General features: G+C 47.4%; 1 protein-coding gene across 3 annotated transcripts in view; it reads right to left on the reverse strand.

The window, feature by feature from the left end:
* Positions 1–1,197: 1,197 nt before the first annotated feature.
* Positions 1,198–21,557, reverse strand: part of LOC118439874 (protein Wnt-6) — a 66,648-nt gene continuing 46,288 nt past the window's right edge. For 2 of the 3 annotated variants that reach the window (XM_035862114.2, XM_035862113.2), the window contains exons 2-5: positions 13,710–13,930; positions 3,250–3,369; positions 2,817–3,016; positions 1,198–2,683 (exon numbers count right to left, since the gene is read on the reverse strand). In XM_035862114.2, coding sequence (XP_035718007.1) covers positions 2,222–2,683; positions 2,817–3,016; positions 3,250–3,369; positions 13,710–13,914 — 987 coding nt within the window. In that variant the 5' untranslated portion in view covers positions 13,915–13,930 and the 3' untranslated portion in view covers positions 1,198–2,221. Of the gene's footprint in view, positions 2,684–2,816; positions 3,017–3,249; positions 3,370–13,709; positions 13,931–14,019; positions 14,270–21,557 lie in introns of those variants that run through there. The other variant, XM_035862112.2, reaches the window with a different exon arrangement.

Consider the following 21,557-nt stretch of genomic DNA (forward strand, 5'->3'; position numbering starts at 1 on the left):
TCCTAAACGTTCCTCCTTCGACGAGGTTCCTCTTGAACGTTCCAACGAAGGAGAACCACACGACGGCAGCCGAAAATTAGCCCGGTTGGACCACCCAGTCGAGTAGTGCCAGACCAATCTCCCGAGCATGGACTAATCGAGCTTCGGACGCTCGCTTCGACACGGTGGTGGGGCTAATTGCGGCTCACCACCTTCGTACCTTCGAGAGGTCGACCTCTCTATTAAGAAACTTTTACGCAAGTGCATTTCGCCCTGTGCCGCACCGCGTCACGTATTAAATTGACCGGTGCCAACGCACTTTTTTCTTCGATACGAATCTTTCCTCGCCGTCTACTCGCCGTCCACTCTTGCCGCGAGATATTTTTCAAATTACTCTTACCGTCGATACCGTACCCTCTTATCTCCGCCATCTCCCTCTTCGTATTACATCTTTCGTGTATCCTCCGTAGGAGTACCAACGTCTGCACCAAGATAAATAGCGGAGGTGCTTTTAAAGCGGGCGCGGCGTTCGGCTTTTAATCTCGCTAATTTTCGCGCCTAATAAACGTCCGTTAATCGGATCGTCGAAACGTTTCAAAAAGAAGACGAAGAAAAGTAAACAGATTGTAAAGATCATCCCTTTGGCCATTTTACAGCTTCCGCTATCTTCGAAAGGTTGCAAGAGTACGCACGCTGCGATACGACGGGAGTTTCGAATATCTCGTGACTTTATGGCTACGCCAAATTCCATCTTCCCCGCCCCAGCCCCCTCCTTCCCTTTCTCGTTCTCTCCTCTTCTCTCTCGCACGCGCTCTCGCACTCGCTCTCCATCGACTCGCTTCTTTCGCTCCGAGTAAAACTATTTTATAGGAGATGTTAGACAGAAATTCTTTATTGCCCCTTTGCGACTTCTTTTCGTACGTAAAATTAAATTACACCTAAAAGCCCGTGTTCTACACGTCGACGAAAACATACGGGCTCTGTTTTACGTTCCGATTCGGTGCGTTTTATTAATTTATTCTTCGAATCTATTAGCACTTTATTCTGGAAAATAAATCTGAGAGGCAAATTGTTATTTAATTAGATAAGTCGTCGTTAGAAATTGAATAAATTTTACTTACCTTTACTATCGAAAAATGGACAATGGAATGGTTTCGTTGGAAAACAGGATAAAGTCTGAAATTCGAAATCAAAGTTTAACTATGCGTCTGTATTTTAATCTACGCTTCGTCCAATCGTGTTGATATGCGCGGTACACCAGTTAAAGAGGAAGAAAAAAGAAAAAAACTTTACCTATCGCTTCTTGTATCGCATGTAATAGCTGATAGCCGACGAGTCACATTAGCGACTACGTAAGCGCGTGAACGTAATCTGTTATGCATGAACTGTATCAGTCTTATGTACAAGAGTAAAAGAGATAAGAGCGATAAAGAAATTGACTCCATCTATTTCGCTCGGCGATCGAGAAGGAGAAAGGTAAATCGACTGATAAAGGTTGAAACGGATAAGTGTCCTTATATTATTTCAGCAAAATATTAAACTCAAGGTGATAATATATTTAGAGAGGAGAAAAAGTGTGCATTCATACATACATATGTGTGTGTGTGTGTGTGTGTGTGTGTGTGCGTGCGTGCGTGCGTGCGTGCGTGCGTGCGTGTGTGCGTGTGTGCGTGTAGGTATATGCAACTCGAGTGAGTCGAGTAAGTGTAAGCATATACCTATGGAAAAGAAACGCTGGAGATACGCGGAAAGCTTTAAGTGAAAAAATTAACGACCTCTTTCATTAACGCTAATGGTAAGCTAAAAAGAATGAACGTTACCTTCCCGTCTACGTCGATAATAAAACTAATCGCAAGGCGATGTTGTTAAAAATAATTGCAACGGTACCAAGGAGAAACGTCGATTATACTTAAGAATTAATCCTTAAGGAGACCGTGAGAACCTTGCTACTATTTACATCTCGTTAACGTTTTATCGAATAGGCATCGGTACTTGAATACTTTTCTATACTTAAATGGTATGTACTAAGATAAAATATAAATCACAAGACGCTTGGATATAAAACGGGGACGTTAATCGATCGGTACATGAGACGAAGCGCGAGTCAACGCGTCGCTCGCAACGCGCCTCTTTTAATATCATTTACATTAATATCGAGCGTATAAATATAGGGGGTGCGCGCACGTTCTCGAAACTTTTGCAAAATAAAAGAGTAAAAACGTTATAAGAGTATAAAAAAGGGTCAACGACAAGTGTTGACGGTGGTCTTTACGAGACAGGTCTCGCAAGTGACCTCGCAACAATATCTGAACCTGCACTGACAATTGACCTTCTCCTTGACTATCCTCGTGTCGTAGCCCCTGCCGCAACAGAGTAGCTCGCAACCTTCGACGCCAGGACTGGAGGAATTGCATCGCCGGCCGACAGTACCGAGAGATCCGGTCTTCCGATTCGGCTTGCAAAAATCCGGCGAGTCCTCGCTATAAATCAGATCGAATCTACCGGGTGGCTTGATGGTCGGACCCTCGGTGATGAAGCTGTGCCCGTCGTTGCTCGGTATCACCTTCGCCGCCCCGTCGAACGACTCCTTCAGACGATCGCCGACCTCGCGAAAGGACGGCATCTTTCGCCAGCAGGTGCGCACGCTGCACGAGCCCGACAGCCCGTGGCACTTGCACTCGATCGTCATGAAATTCCTCACCGCCTGTGTGCCGTCAAACGCCTCGTCAAACGTGGCCGTCAAATGTCCCCCGTCAAACGTCCATCCTCCAACGTCCAGTCAAACGTCCTTTACCCCCCACCCGCCCTTCCCATGCCCATTCTCCCTGTCCACTTACCAAACGTCCCGCGGCATTGTTGTGAAGCTTCACCAGAGTCTTGATGTCGCTACGTTTTCTATACGGTGCGTCCATGAAATCCTTCGACTTTCGAAAGCCAAAATTAACGTTGTCCCCGCATCCGCCCCATTCCCATTCGCCCTCGGTAAGAAGGTTCTTCTTTACGTCCGCCGTCAGCGCGAGTTTGCCCAGTCGATTGCCTGAAACGTTTCTGAGCTCGAGCTGCGATCTCGATAAACTAGCTATACCTACAAATTCGAGAAGAGATAATCGAGGAAAGATACGTTTCGATCGAGCCCAGAAGAGAACTCTAATGAGGGAAGGCGCAAGCATCGAACCATGAGGGCGCGCTTAGCCCGCGAGGAAATATAAATCGCCTTACCGGGGAATAAGGAGAGGAGGAGGGAATTTTATCTGTGGGACAAGCTTTTACCCTTCGTCGTCATCTTATCGCATGAACATTCCACAAGGTCACCCATGGTACAGGCCCTGGTAACCGCATAAGTAACTCCAGCGGCGGTGATGGCGTTCACGAAGCCAGTCTCCCTGGTATCTGAAAGCATCGAGGGGGGAATCCAGAATCAATTAATGGACTCTTGTTAAGGGAGCGAAATCCTCGACGTAAATCACTGATCGAAGCGGAAAGAAGAGACGCGTGTCCCTGCATGCGTGCGTGTCCCTGCATGCATGCATGCGTGCGTGCGTGCGTGCGTCTGTGCGTGCGTGTGTGCGTGCGTGCGTGCGTGCGTGCGTGCATGCGTGAATGCGTGTCTCTGCGTGCGTGCGACGAAGAAGCTTTAAAAAACGGTCAGAAGGCTGCGCGAATACTCAAGGAGGGATCGAAGAGAATGCCGTGAGATAAAAGTAAAAGAGGACGGGGGCTCGAGAAGCAAGAAGAGAGCTCCTTGCAAGCGGAAGAAACAGGTTGAAGGAGGAGAAGATCGCGGAATCTTGGATCGGTCAAGAAACAAATCGGATTACGCGTCGTTCTTCGAGAAGCACATACGAAAAGATTCGCTACCCCGCTTAAGTTTGTTCTCCCTTGGTCGATCTCGCGGGGTGAATCGATTAATTAGCTCGCTTTCCAACTTTGAAATATGCCGGACAAACGGCTCTCGTAGATCGAGAGAAACGATATTTCTTACTTCTACGTAGAGAAATGGCAAAGTACATGCAGTAGTAGGTACGCGTACGTGTCTTACGACACGTTACTCGTCAGACCGAATTTTCTAATCCTTTAACGAATATTCGGCCAATTAGGATTTCCTTGGAAGGAGAAGGGACGAAACGAATGGGAAGAAGGAAACTTCGGCGAATCGGCAAAAATTCTCGGAATGTCTGGATACTCTCTCGGAGTATCCGAGGATGGTTCTTTCGCGCGCGCGCGCGCGATAGGACTAATTACGGCGGCAGATCGATAAAGGGTGCCCAAATCGGAGGCGCTTCGACCTCGAAGCTTTCCAGCAGAGTGCGCAGGGAATTTGGATATCGAGTTGCCGATTTCTCAGGTGGTTCCGTGACGCGGGTGGCTCGCCACGGAGGTAGGTTCAATGTCGAAGAAGGTCTCGGGAGCGATAGTCGCTCGGCTCCCACGCGAACGGACCAGAGAACGAACGAGCGTCCTCTCCTAACGAAATATCCTATTCCGTTTCACCTGTCACGTCTCCACTCCATCATTAAGCGAACAATGCGAGCGCTCCTAGTAGTTGCACCCCTTTTTAAATGGCCCAGATCGCATTTGCCTCCACCGGTGGGCGTTCGTTGGGACGCCGTTCTCTTCCCAACCTTTTCTTACCCATTGTCTCTCTCTCTCTCTCTCTCTCTCTCTGTTTCTTCCTATAGGAATAACAGCAATAAGCATCCGGGCTTTTGCGAATCTCCGCGACGCCCACTCCCTTTTTTCTACCTTTTTATGGATCCGCGTCGATCCCTTTTCTATCTCACTTCTTTCTTTCCCGACTTGCTCGGTGGTAAAAAGGCACGCAGCAAAGAACTCTATACCCTTGCCCTTTTCATCGATCTCGTCTCGCACGACCATTACTCGAGGATTCTCACGCAAGAGCGAGGAGCAAAATCTCGCGGCGTGGATCGAGGGAACGTCGATAACGATCTCGACGAGGATTGTTCCGCGCGTAGGTGTGTCCAGAAGCTCGAGCGTCGATCGTCAATTCAAGTGACGAGAGGATGATCGGCCGCGGGCTCGAGTTCGAAGAGATATCGGTCTGACGTATACTACGAGCTCTATCTTGACCGTATGTGTGCTCGTCCTCGTACGAGAGAGAGAGAGAGAGAGAGAGAGAGAGAGAGAGAGAAAAACGGGCCAACAGAGGAAGCGAAGAGGGAGAGAGGGGACAAGAAGGAGAGTCGTACGCGTTAAGCCTGATTCTTCGTGGTTCCCATGGATTCCAGGCGGGTATCTTCGGCGCGGATCGACGGATGGACGGACGAACGAACGGACGGACGGACGGACGGGCGGACGAACGGACGGACGGACGGATGGACGGGCGAACGAAGCGAAGACGTAGGCCGAAGGAAGCTGCCACCGCCCGCGTATCTTCTGATGCATCGCCTCACCTTTCAGTGCGTATTTAAACGATACGATAGTTTTATACGAGCGATCTGATATCGAGGTTCGAGAGCGAAAGGCCCGCTCGCTCTTTTCTCCTCCTCCTCCTCCACCTTCCACTCTCGACTCCTTCTCGACTACCTCGATCCCCAAGCACGTCGGCCTTTTAACATGACGGAAGCAACCGTTCTCTCTCCTTGCGACCTCCCGTTTGCACGATTTCTCGATCATTTACGAAATTCTTTTCTCGATTTTTCCCTTCTCTCTCCCACCTCGATAAACTCGCAAGTCGACGAATTAACGAAAAGAAAAAGTTTGATGGTGGAATTTAAAAGAATTAACACTTCGTGCACCTTTCGGCCTATCCTACGATCGTCGAAAAGCTAAAAGCCGATGATCAGAGAGGAGGGAAGCATCCATTCCGGAGGAACATGCCTGAATTATCATAACATCTCGAAGGAAGAGCGCGAGTTCCATACACGAGAACGTAAGAAAGTCGTTTCGTTCCATCGAGATTTTTCCGTTCGGTCGATCGCACGACACGCACGTCCGTCTCGTTCTTCTCGTTGTTCCTCTGGATCCCTACTCTTCCTTACGCTTCGCGAACGGTTCGAACAGAAAAGAAGAAGGAAAGAGCCCGGAGAATGCTCGAGGTGTAGAGGAGCAGCGGGTAATATAAATCACTTCGAATCAATTAGACACTAGGGATCGCGAGCCGATGATCTTGCATTGCCTTTCTCTCTCTCTCTTTCTCTCTTTCTATGCCAGGTGCGGGTTCTCTCTGTTCCTCCTGCCTCCCTATCTTCGGCCCCTTCTTCTTCCTCCTTCCTCCGACTCGTTCCGACGGCTTGGCCAATTATCAACATTCCGGGGCATTATCCTCCGAGCGAGAGTTACGCCGTGTTTAATTGCGAGTCTTCTCATCTCCTTTTCTTTTTCTTATTTTTTTTTTTTTTTTGTTGTTTTGTTTTTTATAAAATCATGCATTCTACCTTGCTACACGCGGAAAAATAACCCCGTGAACCCCGAGCTATAGGAATAAATTCGAAAGACAAAACAAGTTTGATAATGTTAAAATATAAACAGCTACATATATAAAGACGGAATGGACGTTGGAATAGACACATATTTCTAAATCCTTTCCAATACTGTATTCTGTGTTTGTCGTTTTTGCTTCGAACAAAAAGAAGAGAAAGAAGGAGAAGATGAAGAAGAAGAAGAAGCAAAGAAGAAAAAAAGTGGTAGAAACAGAAGGCGGAGAAGTAGAGAGAGAGAGAGAGAGAGAGAGAGAGAGAGAGAGAGAGAAGGAAACATTTTATCGAGGTTCCCTAAGAAAATCTACGATCGTTCTTTCGAGCGAGAGACGTCAGAAGGTTTGGTCGTCCTTGTAGCTAGCCGGCCGATCTTCTCGACGATCGCGCTCGCCATTTATGGCGGAAAAGAAATTATAGCGACGACTCGCGACTACTCGCCGCTAACTTGGATGTTATCCACGGCGATTACCTCGGCGTTCTGTGTATCGCAATAAGCACGCGCTGACATATGCATAAATATCCGCGGTGCATCCTTTATCGATGCGTTACCTCTTCGAACGAGAGGCTAAAGGAGAAGGAACGAGGAATGCGCGTTCCATCCGAGAGAAAGAGAGAACGCGCTCTCGAAACAAAGCGATCCGTTTGCCGAGCGCTAATTCGCGAGCTCTTCGACGAAAGAAAAAAGGAAAAAAAAAAAAAAAAAAAAAAAAAAAATTAAATGTAAAATATCCAAGTTTTTATCTCGAAATATCGTCGCAGTCGTCGTCGTCAGAGGATAATATCTTCTTGGTCCATTGGGATCTCCTGATTTATGGAATCCGATCGACTCCGTATGCGGGCGCGCCTGCGCACCAAGAAATCCCCCGTAAATCACGAGCCGATTAATCAATCGAACGTATTATGTAAGGCGGCCGCAATTTGCGATCGGGAATCCTCGTGCACGGCCAGCCTAGGAATTATGTCGCGCGTCGTCCGGAGAACCCGCGGAGGCGAGGAAGGAGAGCGAGAGAGAGAGAGAGAGAGAGAGAGAGAGAGAGAGAGAGAAAAGAAGCAGAGGGAGCCCGATCGGCGATCGTATCGATCCCTCTCCCGCGGTGATTTGTTTGCTCGAGCACGTCGATTTATCGCGCGCGATGCGCCGATTCCTGCGTAATAGATCCTCCTTGGCGTCACCGAGACGTCCGTCGATTTCAATGGAACTCTCCGCTTTCAATGGACACTTCTTCAATGCGAACAAACACGGTCTAATCTTTTACTTTGTTTCATCGACGCGAGTTAGCTCTAACAAAAAATCCTAATTTCTATTACTATCTAAGATTTCTTTCTGTTCCACGTTAAATAATCCGATAAATATTAAAAGACGAAGAAGGCGAAGGAAGATATTCGAGGACCGTGGTGGACTAAAGAAAGAACGGAGGGAATTTCGTCCCCTCTCCTTCGCTCTCCTTTACTCCTCGAAGAAAGAGCATTCAAACGTCAACGGCGAAGAGTCCTCCGAGTCTAACGGGCTAACAGATCTGTCCCGGTCCTTCGTCTTTCGAGCCTCCTCCTTTCCCTTTTTCTCCCTCGCGCGCCCACCTTAGCCATGCCAGTTAAACGCACGGTAGTCGAGATACAATAAACGTACGGGACACTAAACTGTTTGCCGCTGTCAATTCTTTGTGCGAGCCACCGGCAACTCCTCGTTTTGTCTACAGTCCTTTTTAAAAGTACACCAATGTCTCCTCGTTCCTCCGTCCTCTCGTTTAACAAAATTTCGCGAGGTATATACTCAAAATAAATATCCTTGTTCTTCCTAACGAATTAGATTTATATTTATGAAGGAACGAAAGGAAAAGAGAAAGGTACTTTAATATAATGGATATCTTTAGGTCGAAACCGATGTTTATCTGTAAGAAAGCTCGAATAATCGCAGGGGTTTCTATTGTTGGCCAAAAAATAAACGAAGAGTTTGCGCAAAATATTATAAACAGCTAGTACCTCGGCCGTGCGAATTTGAACGGAACTAAGCTCTTTCGAAAAATAAAAATATCCTAAATTCATAACTCATTTGTAGGAATACCATTGGCTACCTTACGATGTTGGACGTGACAAAAAAAGGACCATGAACGACGATGATGAACCGATGAGTATCGTTGAGTTTCCTTTTCCTTTTTCGTTCGGTCATAAAATCAGTACCGTACAAAATTGCTTGTAACAAAATGATGCATGGCGTTCCGATCCTCTTGTACCGTTAGTTTTTCTACTCTTCAATCCGAACCGTAAAACTACTAAGACTGCTCTCTAGAGATGTAGAGAAAGAAAGAAAGAAAGAAAGAACGGAAGAGAGAAAGAGAGAGAGAGACAGAGAGAGAGAGAGAGAAACAGAGAGAGAGAAAGGAAAGGAAATGTACGCGTACGTAGCGTATTAGTTAGCACCGAGTATCGCTAAGGCGACAAAACGGTTAGCGCCGTGGCGCTAAATCCGCCTTAGCCTTTCATTATCGTCCTCCGCATTCTCTCTACCGGATGGAAGAGTAAAACGTGGAAATCGTCGAGCCGTCTTGTTCGATACGTTGTAACGCGATATAGTCCTTTCGAAGCAAATTCCTCGGGAGCGAAAATTTTTTCGGCGAAATCGAAGAGAGAGAGAGAGAGAGAAAGAGAGAGAGAGAGAGAGAGAGAGAGAGAAAAAAAGAAAAAAATAAGAGGAAAAAGGAGTGGTCGTGTATCGTACGTTATAGAATTTACTGGAAGATTTTTGGTGATGATACCGGGGAACCTGTGAGATATTCGGAGCTACGTGTTTACGAACCACCCGTGCCGGCGAGCCTACTGCCAAATAATTAGCCTCGATTTAATGGCGATTCCATTTAGTTCAGCGCTCCCGCTTACCGGTCCTATTACCGATAAACACGCTTCTTCTGGGGGATCGTCCTCCTCGACGGTTAGGCGCGGGCGTATATCGCCGACCGGACCACCGCCATCGAGCCAAACCGACCTCTAAACCGTTCTCTTTATTCCCACAAGCGAAATATTCTCCTACCATCTCTCGTTCTTTAATACTTTTACTTTGCCGATTTTCCTCGTAATATTTCCTCGTAACCTACTCGTTAAAAAGCGCATTGCGTCGCAATTTCGTGTGCGGAGATTCTTCTCTCGAGAGAAGTCGCATGTAGGTATGTATCTTTCGAAAGTGAACGGTCGGAAGGAGCAGAGCTCGATTATATCGATGCGCCAAGGTGAGCATCCTCGTTAGAGTTGAGAAACATTTAAGAAAAAAGATGGAAGATTCCTGGCTCGAGCGAATCCTCATTCGGTTATCTACGTAAACGGAAGAAGAGAGAAGCTAATTATCGTTGAACTTTCATCTCTCGATTCTCTTTTTCTTCTCTTTTATAAAACTAAGATCTCGATTATCGTTTTCAACCAGGAAATCGTCGATACGCACTGGATTTTACGAGCCCAACAAAACTTTAAGTTTTAGTAGAGGGTGAGAGAATTTTTGAAAGATACTCGGTATCGGTCCATTCCATTGAAATACAAAGAGACAAAGACCAGGAGAGAGAGAGAGAGAGAGAGAGAGAGAGAGAGTGAAACGAAGAGCGTGACGACAGCAACGATAAATTCCTTCCTCCTTTCCTTTCTCTTGGTAGTCCTTTCCACTGAGTTTTTGACGCCCGTGTTCGTCTTATCGCGACACGCGGCACCCCTCAATTAAGAGGTGCTGCTCGTCCACGAATGTTATACCAGTTTTCAGTACCGTCTTCGTCCGGACCACACAGCAGGAGCTACCTGAGAGACTCTGACCTATCGGGCCAGATCGCGCCCATAAAAATTAAACGTCGCCAGATAAATAAACGTCAATCGGGAATTAAGATAGGCGCCGCCGCTAGCGGGTGCTTCTCCATTGCTGCTTTTTCTACGATCCACCCGTTAGGAATGCTCTCTCTCTCTCTCTCTCTCTCTCTCTCTCTCTCTCTCTCTCTCTCTCTCTCTCTGTCCAAACGAATAGATAACGCGACATCGAGCTTTAATATATAGCCCGAATTTTGGGCTATGGGAAAAGGACACCCTACGTCCGGATATCTTTCTCCTTCGACGCAGCAGCTTCTTCTTCTTCTTCTTCTTCTTCTTCTACCTGCCAACGCGAGTAATTAATTCGTCGATACGCTTAATCGTTTCAAGCCTTTCGGCTTGAAGCTTAAAGCACCAATTTAAGATCGAAGATACGTTGGATATGGTTATCCTTTGAAAATTCTGATACTTAAATATTTAAAAGATATCGCGCGCTTGTATCGATCTAGAGACTATAGATACGTTTGTATAACATAGGTATCTGAATAAGTAGCCACGTACGACGTACGTTATCGAATAGGTATTCATCGTAATGAGAAAGGTTAGGTACGAAGGTCGAAAAGAGTGCGAGGATAAAATTTATGTGCTTTTAAGGGCCGTTCGAGAGAGGAGCGGATGGAGAAAAGGATAAACGTTTATGTCTCTTTTCCGACGTGTCCCGAGCGGACTAACGGTTAGCTCCAGTGGCGAGACACCATTTGTTCCGTGAATAGCGTTCGAGAGAGAGAGAGAGAGAGAGAGAGAGAGAGAGACCGGACGACTCGAAAGGGACCTACATAGATATATGTACATATATATATGTATATATATATATATATTTCCTCTCGAGATTCCTACGGTGAGCTGTCCTCGCCTTGTCTCCTTTTTGTGGTTTCTATATCCGCTACTATGGCCTGGTAGATGATTGTTGTTCGACACGACAAGCATTAACGCTTTGAACGATTTTCGAAAAGTCAAATTGCGTACCCAATACTTACGTACCATCGCCATCTACTTCTTTCAAGTACAAACTTTTACGACGAGAACGACGCTTGAGAGATAGCACGCGTGTGGTATAAAAAGATTCGAAACTAAAATAATTTATGCGGCTTTAGGTTTAAGCGGTCGTAAATGGAAGGCTAATATACACATTAGAGGGAAAGTTGCAAATTATTTCGAGAGCACGATATAGGTTCGCCGGAGGAGCCAAGACCCGTCACGGAGAACTTTACGATTTTCCAATGAAGCATATAATCGGACTTTGTCGTCTTTACGGCGTGGCGAGCGTCTTTATGGGGTGAGGCAAGGTCGTAAGCGAAGGGTAAAACGCAAATTAGTTTCTCCGGCCGTCTCGTCGGTCGGTGCTTCGAGTTCGTTCCTTCGATTCGAATTAAAATTTGCTTTATATTCGAGATCGTTATGCGCAATGAACGATAATCCGATATGGCGGTGATCGAAGCCAACGATCGAAGCCGGCGATCGTAATGAATCTATTCGCCTACTAGCGCCTATTCGATTAATAATATCGTTTATTCTCCTTTTTTCTCAATTTACCAAAGCTTATACACTTTTCTAACGTCGACTTTATTAGAACAACAATAATAACATTGAGTCACGATTCTACTTCCCATCCTCCTATTATCCAATTAACGTAGTTCGCCTCGTAACCGCTTGCTTGGCAGATCGTTACTTCTATAATTTAAATTACGTTTAACTCGAAGCCGACAACTAGAAATTTCCACGCGCGATCGAGGCTTAAGCGAGGCTAAATTAATTCGAATCGTTCCATATTACCTACGTACACGGTTCGCATAATAATGCGCGAACAGGTTTAGAACCTAGGAGAAGATCTTTCCTTTGATCCTTATTCGGAGATATATACGTATACTAGGATTCCATACATGCGCACACGCGCTCTCTCTCACACACACACACACACACGCGCGCGCGCGCGCGCGCATGTATAGAAGATGAAAAAAATAAAAATAATAAATATGAAAACGTCGTAAGATCGTCGTGGGGAAGGAGGGGTATGTACTTGTCCGGATACATCTCAATCGGGATCCCTCGTCATCGTCGCTCGAATGCCGATCCACGGGCCGGGGATAGTCGCTCTTAATTCGATCATCGATCGTCCGGCAACGTGAATTCCACGCGCTCGCACATGGCCGCACCAATACCTCGATAGAACGGGAGGCGCGTCCCAAATAATAATGATAATAATGGCTAGGGAAGCTCGTTCCTCTATACTTTCGAGTATCTCGAATTCAAGATATATCGATAGAGATCGATAGAGATCGTCGAGGCTCGATCTATAAGTCGGGACGCGACCCGTTGTCCGCTGAAGCGAAGAGAGAAGGGAGCTCGACTCGGTTCCCTCGACTGGCGACCGGCGACCGGCGACTGGCGAACGGTGCACAACGAACGGCGGCCTTCTCGATCGTCGTTGGCAGTCAGGGCCTTTAATTAAGGGAACATATTGCCACTAATATCCGACGGACAGTGTCAATCTGTCAGGCTACCAAAAAGGCAACGATCTTGATAGCGGGTACCTAGGAGAGCGGCACGGCCTATCGGACACGCTGTCTTCGATTTAGTTGTTCCGCCAGATCACCCGGAATTAATACATTCGACGGTTAACTGAACGAGCGAGCGAGCAGGAATGGAAAGAGAGAGAGAGAGAGAGAGAGAGAGAGAGAGAGACGACTCCTCCAGACAGCCGTACCATGAAAAGTATCTGTCGAGCTTATCGACGTCTTCTCTCTCTCTCTCTCTCGCTCTCTCTGATAGACGTTGCGTATTTATCTTTCTTCTTAAATATTACCTTCGCTCGAATGAATAACACTTACTTTATATCCGATATCGTTTCCCGTCATAACATTATTACGTCTTCTCGCTAGATATCGAGATCGAGTAATTACGACTGTATTCTACGTTCCAAGGAAGAGGGAAGCAATAAAAACGTAAGATCGTAAAGTAAACAAAAAGATGGAAGAAAAGAAAGAAAGAAAGAAAAAAAGGAAACAGAAAAAAAAAACTTTCTATCGAGCGAAGGAGACCGTGTCGAAACTTAAACGGACATAATCGCGAGTGACGAGGAGCGCAAGGTCGTGGGTCCGCGGTAGAAAGGGTTCCTCGGTGGCCCTTCGGAGACCCTTTGGAGGCCCAACCGCTTTCAGGAGCGAAAAAGGTGGGCGCGCACGACAATGCACACACACTGCCGGCAGATTACAGGGCGCTTCTCCTCTTCGACATTGCCCGAACCGGATGTCGATTATACACTCGCCCTTCTCCAAGCCGATTCGTTACGATTAAATGCCGCTTCTACTACGGGCACACACCTCTCAAAGCACCTCTCTTATCCTCGAGTTTGATCGACGAACGTGCCGCTATTGCTTACGAATTAATCTCGTATCGTCCTTCCCAAATTAATCCAAAATACTCAAATCCGTAATAACCATTACTTTATCGCCTTACCGCGTAAAAGAATTTTTCTCAGAGATCGCCGTATCGTCGTACAATTCCATCTGCGATTTCTAAACTGGTGTTGACATTCTCTCGTACCGACTTGAACGCCTTTTGCGATCTCCTTCAATAAGGACGGCTCCTTTCGGCAAATGTCGGCGAGCTTTCCTTTCAATCTTCTCGTTTTCTTGCAAACTAACATCGGATCCATCACCATCTGACTTCCTACCGTCCTGAAAGTAAAGAAGATATTTTTTTCAACGAGTTATTTCTTTCGACCGAGGACGAATCATTCTGAGAACATACGAGTCGTAGCTCTTACGTTAGAATGATCGTAATCGTTTGTTTATAGTTTGGTAACCCTCGATACGACGGTTCATGGACTTTGAATGTAAACATTCGGCTCGGTTGAAAAACGACGTGACCGTCCCCGGATTATTTACTCTTATATATCTTCGAAACGTTTATCGATAAGGATCGATGGTAAGAGCAAAGCTTTTTCATCTCCTTCTTATTAATAGGAAAAGAAAAATTTTAGAACTCGTGGTTAACGCGGAAGAGAGTGATTTTCCTCGAACAATAATTTTCCACTCTGTCCCAACTGAATTCGTAGGAACGTACACGATGTTTGCGCATAGTCGCGATTACATTGACAAATCGCGATCGAAATTATAAATGCATTCCGCAAGAGGAGAAATAAGGAAGATAAAGTGGAGAGAACGAGAGATGAACGATATATATTTTCGAGAGGAGCTACGAACGTTGAGAGACGCGAAGAGAGTTTGCGCTATTTGTTCGGCTGGTGAGCGGCAGAGAGAGAGAGAGAGAGAGAGAGAGAGAGAGACGAAAGATGCCGAGAGTCGGAATAATTTACGGAAGCCACAAATCCCTCGACGTGACATTCGCTAAGTTGCCGGTTATTTAGCCTGGCCATATCTTTCCTGCCCGATGAAGAAAAAGATAGAGTTACGCGCTCGAGATTAAGCTTCGAAATCTTCTCGTCCTCTCTCTCTCTCTCTCTCTCTTGGAAAATTCAAAGAATTTATCAAGGGCCGGGCGCAAACGCAAGATTTCGAGGTTCTTGCCGATGAGAGTCCGATGATGGTTCTTAGATCAAAAAGTAGTCGGAAAAAGTAGAAAAGTAATTAACGACCGGCGATGACCGTGGGTATCGCGACGCTTTCTCGTTTCATTCCTAAAGACGCGAACAACTCGCGTTGGCAAAAAAAGCGAAGCAAGAAGGAAGATTCTTCGAGACGACACGATCGTTGAAGGATCATTGCGTATAATTTCGATCTTCTCGGAGAAAACGCGAAAGTCTCGCCGGTAAACGAGCATTCCTATCGCTCGTAATTTCTTCTCCGTCTCCGGAGAATTCTTTCCGATCTCGAACGACAAAGTCCCTTTGCTGTTCTACGTCGACACCGTTAACGATCGCGAGAGCCGAAGCAAACGCGCGAGCGAATCGCGAAGAGAGACGACGGGGGAAAAAGAAATGAATGCCGGACGACGATTATTACCAAGGTGGACGATCGGGCGGACACTCGAATCGACTCGAAGACGAACGGTACGACGACATTACGACGATTAAAAATTAGCGCGAGCGATTACTACGGGGTATTTACTACGGACAATGTAACGACTAGAATCTGGGCTTGTGAGGGGGGGGAGGGATTACGGGGGAACGATAGCGTTATGAAGAAGAAGAAAAATAGGAGAGTATTTAAAGTGAAACTCGAAAAAGAGAGAAAGATTGCGAGGTGGAAAGGAGGGAGGATAAGAGAAAGAAAGAAAGAAAGAAAGAAAAAAAGGAAAAGAGAAGAAGAAGAAGAGAAGAAGAAATAATGCTTCTCTTTGGAAAAGAGAAGATAGAGAGAAGAGACGTTCTCGAAGTCGACCTTCGTTACGAAACGTTAATTAAGATCATTAGTTCTGCGTCGGTAGGATGCCGGGTCGCGTACACGACGGACTCTCGGGAATGCAACGACCTTAATGGCAATAATTCCGTTAAGGACGGTTGCTCGCTCGTGTTCGCGTTGCGGCACGGCTCGTCTCGAGGTCGCTCCCGAGATATCGAGAGCCCTACGAGTACGTACCAGAGGAGGAAGAAGGAGACGACGACGACGACGACGACGACGACGACGAAGCAGAAGCAGAAGCAGAAGAAGAAGAAGAAGAAGAAGAAGAGAAGGAGGAGGAAGAAGAAGAAGAAGAAGAAGAAGAAGAAGAAGAAGAAGAAGAAGAAGAAGTAGAAGGAACGCCAAGCAGAGTCGAGCCGAGTCGCGTAAATGCGACGTGAGAGAAGGGGACGAGTGACATCGTCATTTGGGAGGAGGATTCCTATCGCGAGCAACGACCATAACCATGAGCGCAAGAACGTCGAATAGCATTCGTGCGACTAGGAAAACGGCAAAATTTTCCACTCTCGAGATCTTTCTCGACTCATCGATATTTCCGGCGGTGATCTAGCGACTCGGCTGTTCACGCTCGCGCTTTCTTAGAATCGTCTATGCGGACTATTTCGCGCCGAGCATCAATCTGCCTAGGAATAGGAATCCAGCAGTATCGTACTCGACGGCCGCTAGAACGATGCCAAGAACGAGACGAGAGGGGTCTCTCTCCCTCTCTCTACCTCCCCTCCACCCGCCCCCCTGCCCTTCCCCCCTTCCTTATCCTATAATCAAGCGAAAGCTCTTTGCGATCCAGGCGATTCGGGATTCGAGTAAACGCGAAGGAAACGGTTTGGCGCTTTAACCGAGTAGTGGCTAACATCCCTTTCACGGAGGGATAATAAAATGACGACGTTATCGCAAACACGTCGCGTTTGACGACCATCCTGGTTATGTCAGCGCTTCTCCACGCGCGTACTATTAATAAACGCGAGGAAAGCTTTAATGGGACTGAAAAGTGTCTGGACGAGTTGCCTACTCCGCGCATACAGAACGTGCGCGACTCTCCCTATGAAATCGATTAGGCCGTTTACGATTCGCTTTTACGACCGTGAGACTCTTAAGATCCTACCGGTAAACGTTTTCCAAGTTTCACGCTTGAGTCGAAACATTTTACCTCTTCCTTGAAATTCGACTTTCATTTCCCTCGATAAAGCTATCAAAATTTATCCATCGACTTGGACGAACACTTGTGTATCTTTAAACCAGCGCCAGAAGGCACCTCTTCCGAGAACGTAGGCGATGCTCGCTCGTTCGAAACTTCTTCGATATCTAAACGAACGACAATCGAATATGATATTACTCGATCGTCTCTCGCGTTATAATTCCCTCCTCCGAAAGAGGTGGAAGGAAAGGAATGGATAAAAAAAGAATGTAGAGTGGTAGTAGGTGATGGAGAAGAAGAAGAAGACGAAGAAGAAGGAGAATAAGAGCGAGCTCTCGTCTTTGCGTCGTGGACGGTGGAGGCAAGAAAAGGAACTCGGGGATGGATACGTCGTCGTCGCGAACGAAAAGCGTGGAGAGGCCGGTTAGGGCGGCCGACTTATTTATTGCCTCATTAGACGCACTCACTTTGCTCGAAGGCAGCTCCACGCTGTCTGCTCGGATAGACAGTGACGAGAGCAGCGTAGCTGCTGCCGCTGCTGCTGCCGCTGCTGCTACTCGCTCGCTAGCTCGGCGTGTGTGCTCTCGATGAACATGAGAGAGGAGAGGACAGCCGGGACGGCCAGAGAAAGAGAGTAGAGAGGAGAAAAAAAAGAAGGATCCGTTGCGCCTGCTCTTCGGTTCGGCCGAAAGGACGTGCACTTTTCTCTCTCTCTCTCTCTCTCTCTCTCTCTCTCTCTCTCTCTCTCTCTCTCTCTCTCTCTCTCTCTCTCTGGCCCTTTCGCTCCTTCCGCGGCTGGAAAGAGGGAAGAGTCGTTTGGTCCAGCGAAATTCTTCGAATATCTCCCGCCGCAACGAACGAGACTCTCGAGGATAAGAAGAAACGACGACGGAAGTCGGGAACCTTGCGATCAAGGACGCTGGATCGGAGTATTCACCTCCGCCTTTCTTTCGTTCATCCTAAAGCTTTTTTCTCCCCGATTAAAGGGCAAACGTACGATGAACGTTTACCACCCACCGACATAACGAGAAGCCGACGATGACGAAAGGTAAACGAATAAGAAGAACTCGAGGCACCTTCGTTTTGGCGCTGCCACTTTACGACGATGGATCTACCTCGTGTGCCCTCAGCGCTTCTTTTTTTTCGTCGGCGACGGCGGCGTCGCCGTCGTCGCCGCCGCCGTCGCCGTCGGAAGCAACAAGAGAATGATTTAGATTAAGCGCACGTATTTAGCAACCAAGAACTGTTGTGACTTTGGACTTCCTCTCACTCCGGGACTCTACTCGACTTTCTCGTATTTTCTCTTTTCGTCGAGAGGAAAGAATCGAAAATGCCGAGCGGTGCAGCATTCGTTACGTATAAAACGCTCGGTCGTTCGTTCACGGAATGTCAGTAGAAGGTAGAAAGAACGAAAGAGAAAGAGAGAGAAAGAGGCGTAAAAACGCGAGTGCGACAAGAGGAGGGTGAGGTGAGGCGGGAATGTCTCGAACAAATTGGTGGCAAGGGTCAGGCCACGGCAGGCCCGCCCGGCTCGCTCCTTGGTTTCTTTCGGAATCTCGAGGAATCCCTTTTTCTTCTTCTTCTTCTTCTTCCTCCTCCTTCTCTTCTCGTACTTCTTCTCGTACTTCTTCTTCTCGTCGGACTCGACTCGCGAAAACTCGAAATCGCTTCTACGCTCTAAGGAGAACGGAACGTCGTTCTTACGAGAAACGACGATCCGGCGTAGCGAGCAGCAAAGCGCTCGGCCATAAATCCTTCCGCTTATTTCGAGCGCACACGAGAGACGGGTAGGTACTCGACGGCGACCGATGAAAAAGAGGGACCAGAGAGGGATGGATGAAAATCTCTTCATCGAGCGTGTTTCCTCGTACCAGCCGAACAATTATTCCTGGCACGTAACGATAATGAAACCGATAATTGGAAGGAGCTCGATAAAATTAGGATAATCCACGATAGAAGTGGAGTTCTTAAAATTCCATACATAGCAGGTGTACGATACACGCGCCGTCGAAACAATTTTAAATTCTTCTCTCTCTCTCTCTCTCATTCCTCATGCTCCAAACATTCCACGAAAATCGATCGTCCTATCGAACGAGCCCGCCCAAAACTAGGATGTTCTACACTATGACCGGAGTGGTACACTTTTGCGATATTTCTCGCTGGAACTCGTTGGAAAAGAAAATCGAGACGAGAACCAAGACGAGGGAAGAGATTTCTTCGTTAGCGAGAGAGAGAGAGAGAGAGAGAGAGAGAGAGAGAGAGCAATGAAGGGCCGAAAGCAGAAAATTGAAAAAAAGCATCGAGCACTAACTCACGCCTCGCATAAAGTCGCATTAGTACCGTACCATTGGCGCGGCAAAACCGTGACCGATTGGTCACCCCGAGGGGGTTAACTCCCGGTAAATCATTCGTAGCCATTGTGGTGGCTCGTGAGAGAACGAGAGGAAAAGAATGGCCGAAAAAAGAAAGAGCACGGAGAAAGTCAAGTGCTAGAGTGCACGAGGTAAGGAATAAAAGTTAAAAGAACGCGAAAGGTAAGGAGCTCGTAGGCGATACTCGGTATCGCGTAGAAAGGAGACGGCACGAGATGGAACGCTTCGACGCTCATTATTGCGGAAAGCGTAAAGGATTGGGATTTGAGAAGAATCTCGTTCGTTACTCTCTCTTTTTCTCTCTCTCTCTCTCTCTCTCTCTCTTGACTGGAAGTAGAGAGGAACGAGAAAACGATATATTTATGGAGCGGCGAAGGGAGTAGACGACGTGACCGTGAACGATCGAGGGTTCGTGCACTATATTTAATACGACACGCGAGAAGAGAAAAGTCTTTCTTACGAAAATCGATCGTCCAAAGAAGAGAAAGAGAAAGAGAAAAAGGAGGAGGAGGAGGAGGAGGAGGAGGAGGAGGAGGAGGTGGAGGAGGAAGGCTCGTCGTTCTCTCTTTACGATCGCGCGCGCATCAACTCGCGAAAGAAAGAGTACGATGCGCAGGTGAGAGGGTATAAAAAAAGAAAAAGAGAGAGAGAGAGAGAGAGAGAGAGAGAGAGAGAGAAGGGGGAGCATCGAGTTGTCCAACCAGCGAGAACGTAGTCGCGGACTGCCCACCGCGGCTCATTGGCCGACTTGTCGAGTGCGAGCTCGACCGAACGCTATCGCTTTATCGCTCGTCGACAACCGAATCTCGGCTATTACGATTCTTCGTTGTTCCTTTTGTCTTTCGAAGAAAAGAGAAAGTAAGTGTATCCGTGAGACGATACCAAAGGCCAATCGAAGGAGAGCCACGAGATTCGAGCTTGAAAGTTTGTTCCCGTCTTCTAAAGAGAAGAGTCTGGAACTTTGAAATGAATTCTTTATAAACAACGTTTGGGAAGAATCGAAGCCACTTTAAAGATCGCTCCCAGTAGACCGACTATGCTCTTTCTCTCTCTCTCTCTCTCTCTCTCTCTCTTTCTTATTCTCGTCTAAGAGAGCTAAACGCCGTAAAATCGAGGCAAGAAAAACGCTGCGAGTGGACGAGAAGAGAGCGAGAGGCGGAGGAGGAGGACTTGAAAGGAAGGCAAGGAAGAAACGTGGAACGAAGCTCGTGTATTCCCAGTCCTCCGTGTCCTCGCGTTTCTCCGGATACCACCGAGCAAGCGAGCGAGCAAAAGAGAGAGAGAGAGAGAGCGGGGGGAGGGGGAGGTAGAGAGAGAGAAAGAGAAACGTACGGGCAAGGGCAGAAAGAAAGGGAAAGAGAGAAGGAATATCCGCGAAGTCGAGAGGAAGAAAGAGAAGAGAAACCTGCCGACTTACAAATTATACGCGCTCAACGAGATTTACGGGTGACGCTTTGAGCGAGACCATTGTCCATCCTCGCTCACTTCTTTGCCTCTTTACTCCTCCACTCTTGGCCGTCTTTGTCCACGCGAGGGGATCCTTCGTTCCCGAACGTCTTTCTACGCTTTCGTCCCTCTTGTCCTTTCGAACGCGCTAGCGAGTGAACGAGATAGAGTGAGAGTGAGAGAGAGAGAGAGAGAGAGAGAAAGGGGGTAGTATTCGTCGCGAAAAAAGCGGAGAATGCCGATCGACGAAAGAGAATCCGGTTCCGATCGGAGTAATCGGGCCCTCGCGTCCCGCGGTTCTCGTGAGAAGGACGTTACTTGCGACTCGATGACGGACGATCTACGATTTACGATCTCGACGTCTTGCCCCTTCTCTCTCGAGTCCTCGACGAGTGTGCCCCGAGTGCAAAAATTGACAAAACTCTCGGGAAGGCAAATACGATCGTGAAAATCTTAGGAACCTTCCGACGTACCTTCCGACGGATCTTTCAAGCGTACGCGTACGAGAAAATACGCCTTAGAGATAGGCTTTGAGCGTCGTAACGTGAAAGAAAATTCCCCGGGCGACCGTTAAATACCTGTTATCAAAACAAACGGTCGACCTCCTAATATATTTATCAAACAAGCACCGGCGACGGAGACGGCTGCGACGGCGAGCACATTGCGACGAGTGAAACAGGTAAGCGAAGCGGGCTCGGTTAACGAGGTGCGGCTGTACAACACATCGACGAAGCGCAGAAATCCCCTTTAAATCGTAAACCAATATTTGAGGGGCCTTTAAAGGCCCCTCGAAGTACCTTTCGCCCTTTACGAGCGCGACGCGCGACGAACCTACTCAAGGTCGCGTACCTTCCTTTCGTACTCGAAAGATCTCGATCCTCCTGCTTCTTCTTCCTATGAACATTCTTTCCCATTACTTTACGACATAAACTATTAATCAAAAATTAGCAGGAACGTTCGAATGAACTTCTCGAGAGAGGAAGAGAGG

This window comes from Vespa mandarinia, chromosome 9 (genome assembly GCF_050613455.1).
Source record: "Vespa mandarinia isolate Hongniang chromosome 9, ASM5061345v1, whole genome shotgun sequence".
Classification (NCBI taxonomy): domain Eukaryota; kingdom Metazoa; phylum Arthropoda; class Insecta; order Hymenoptera; family Vespidae; genus Vespa; species Vespa mandarinia.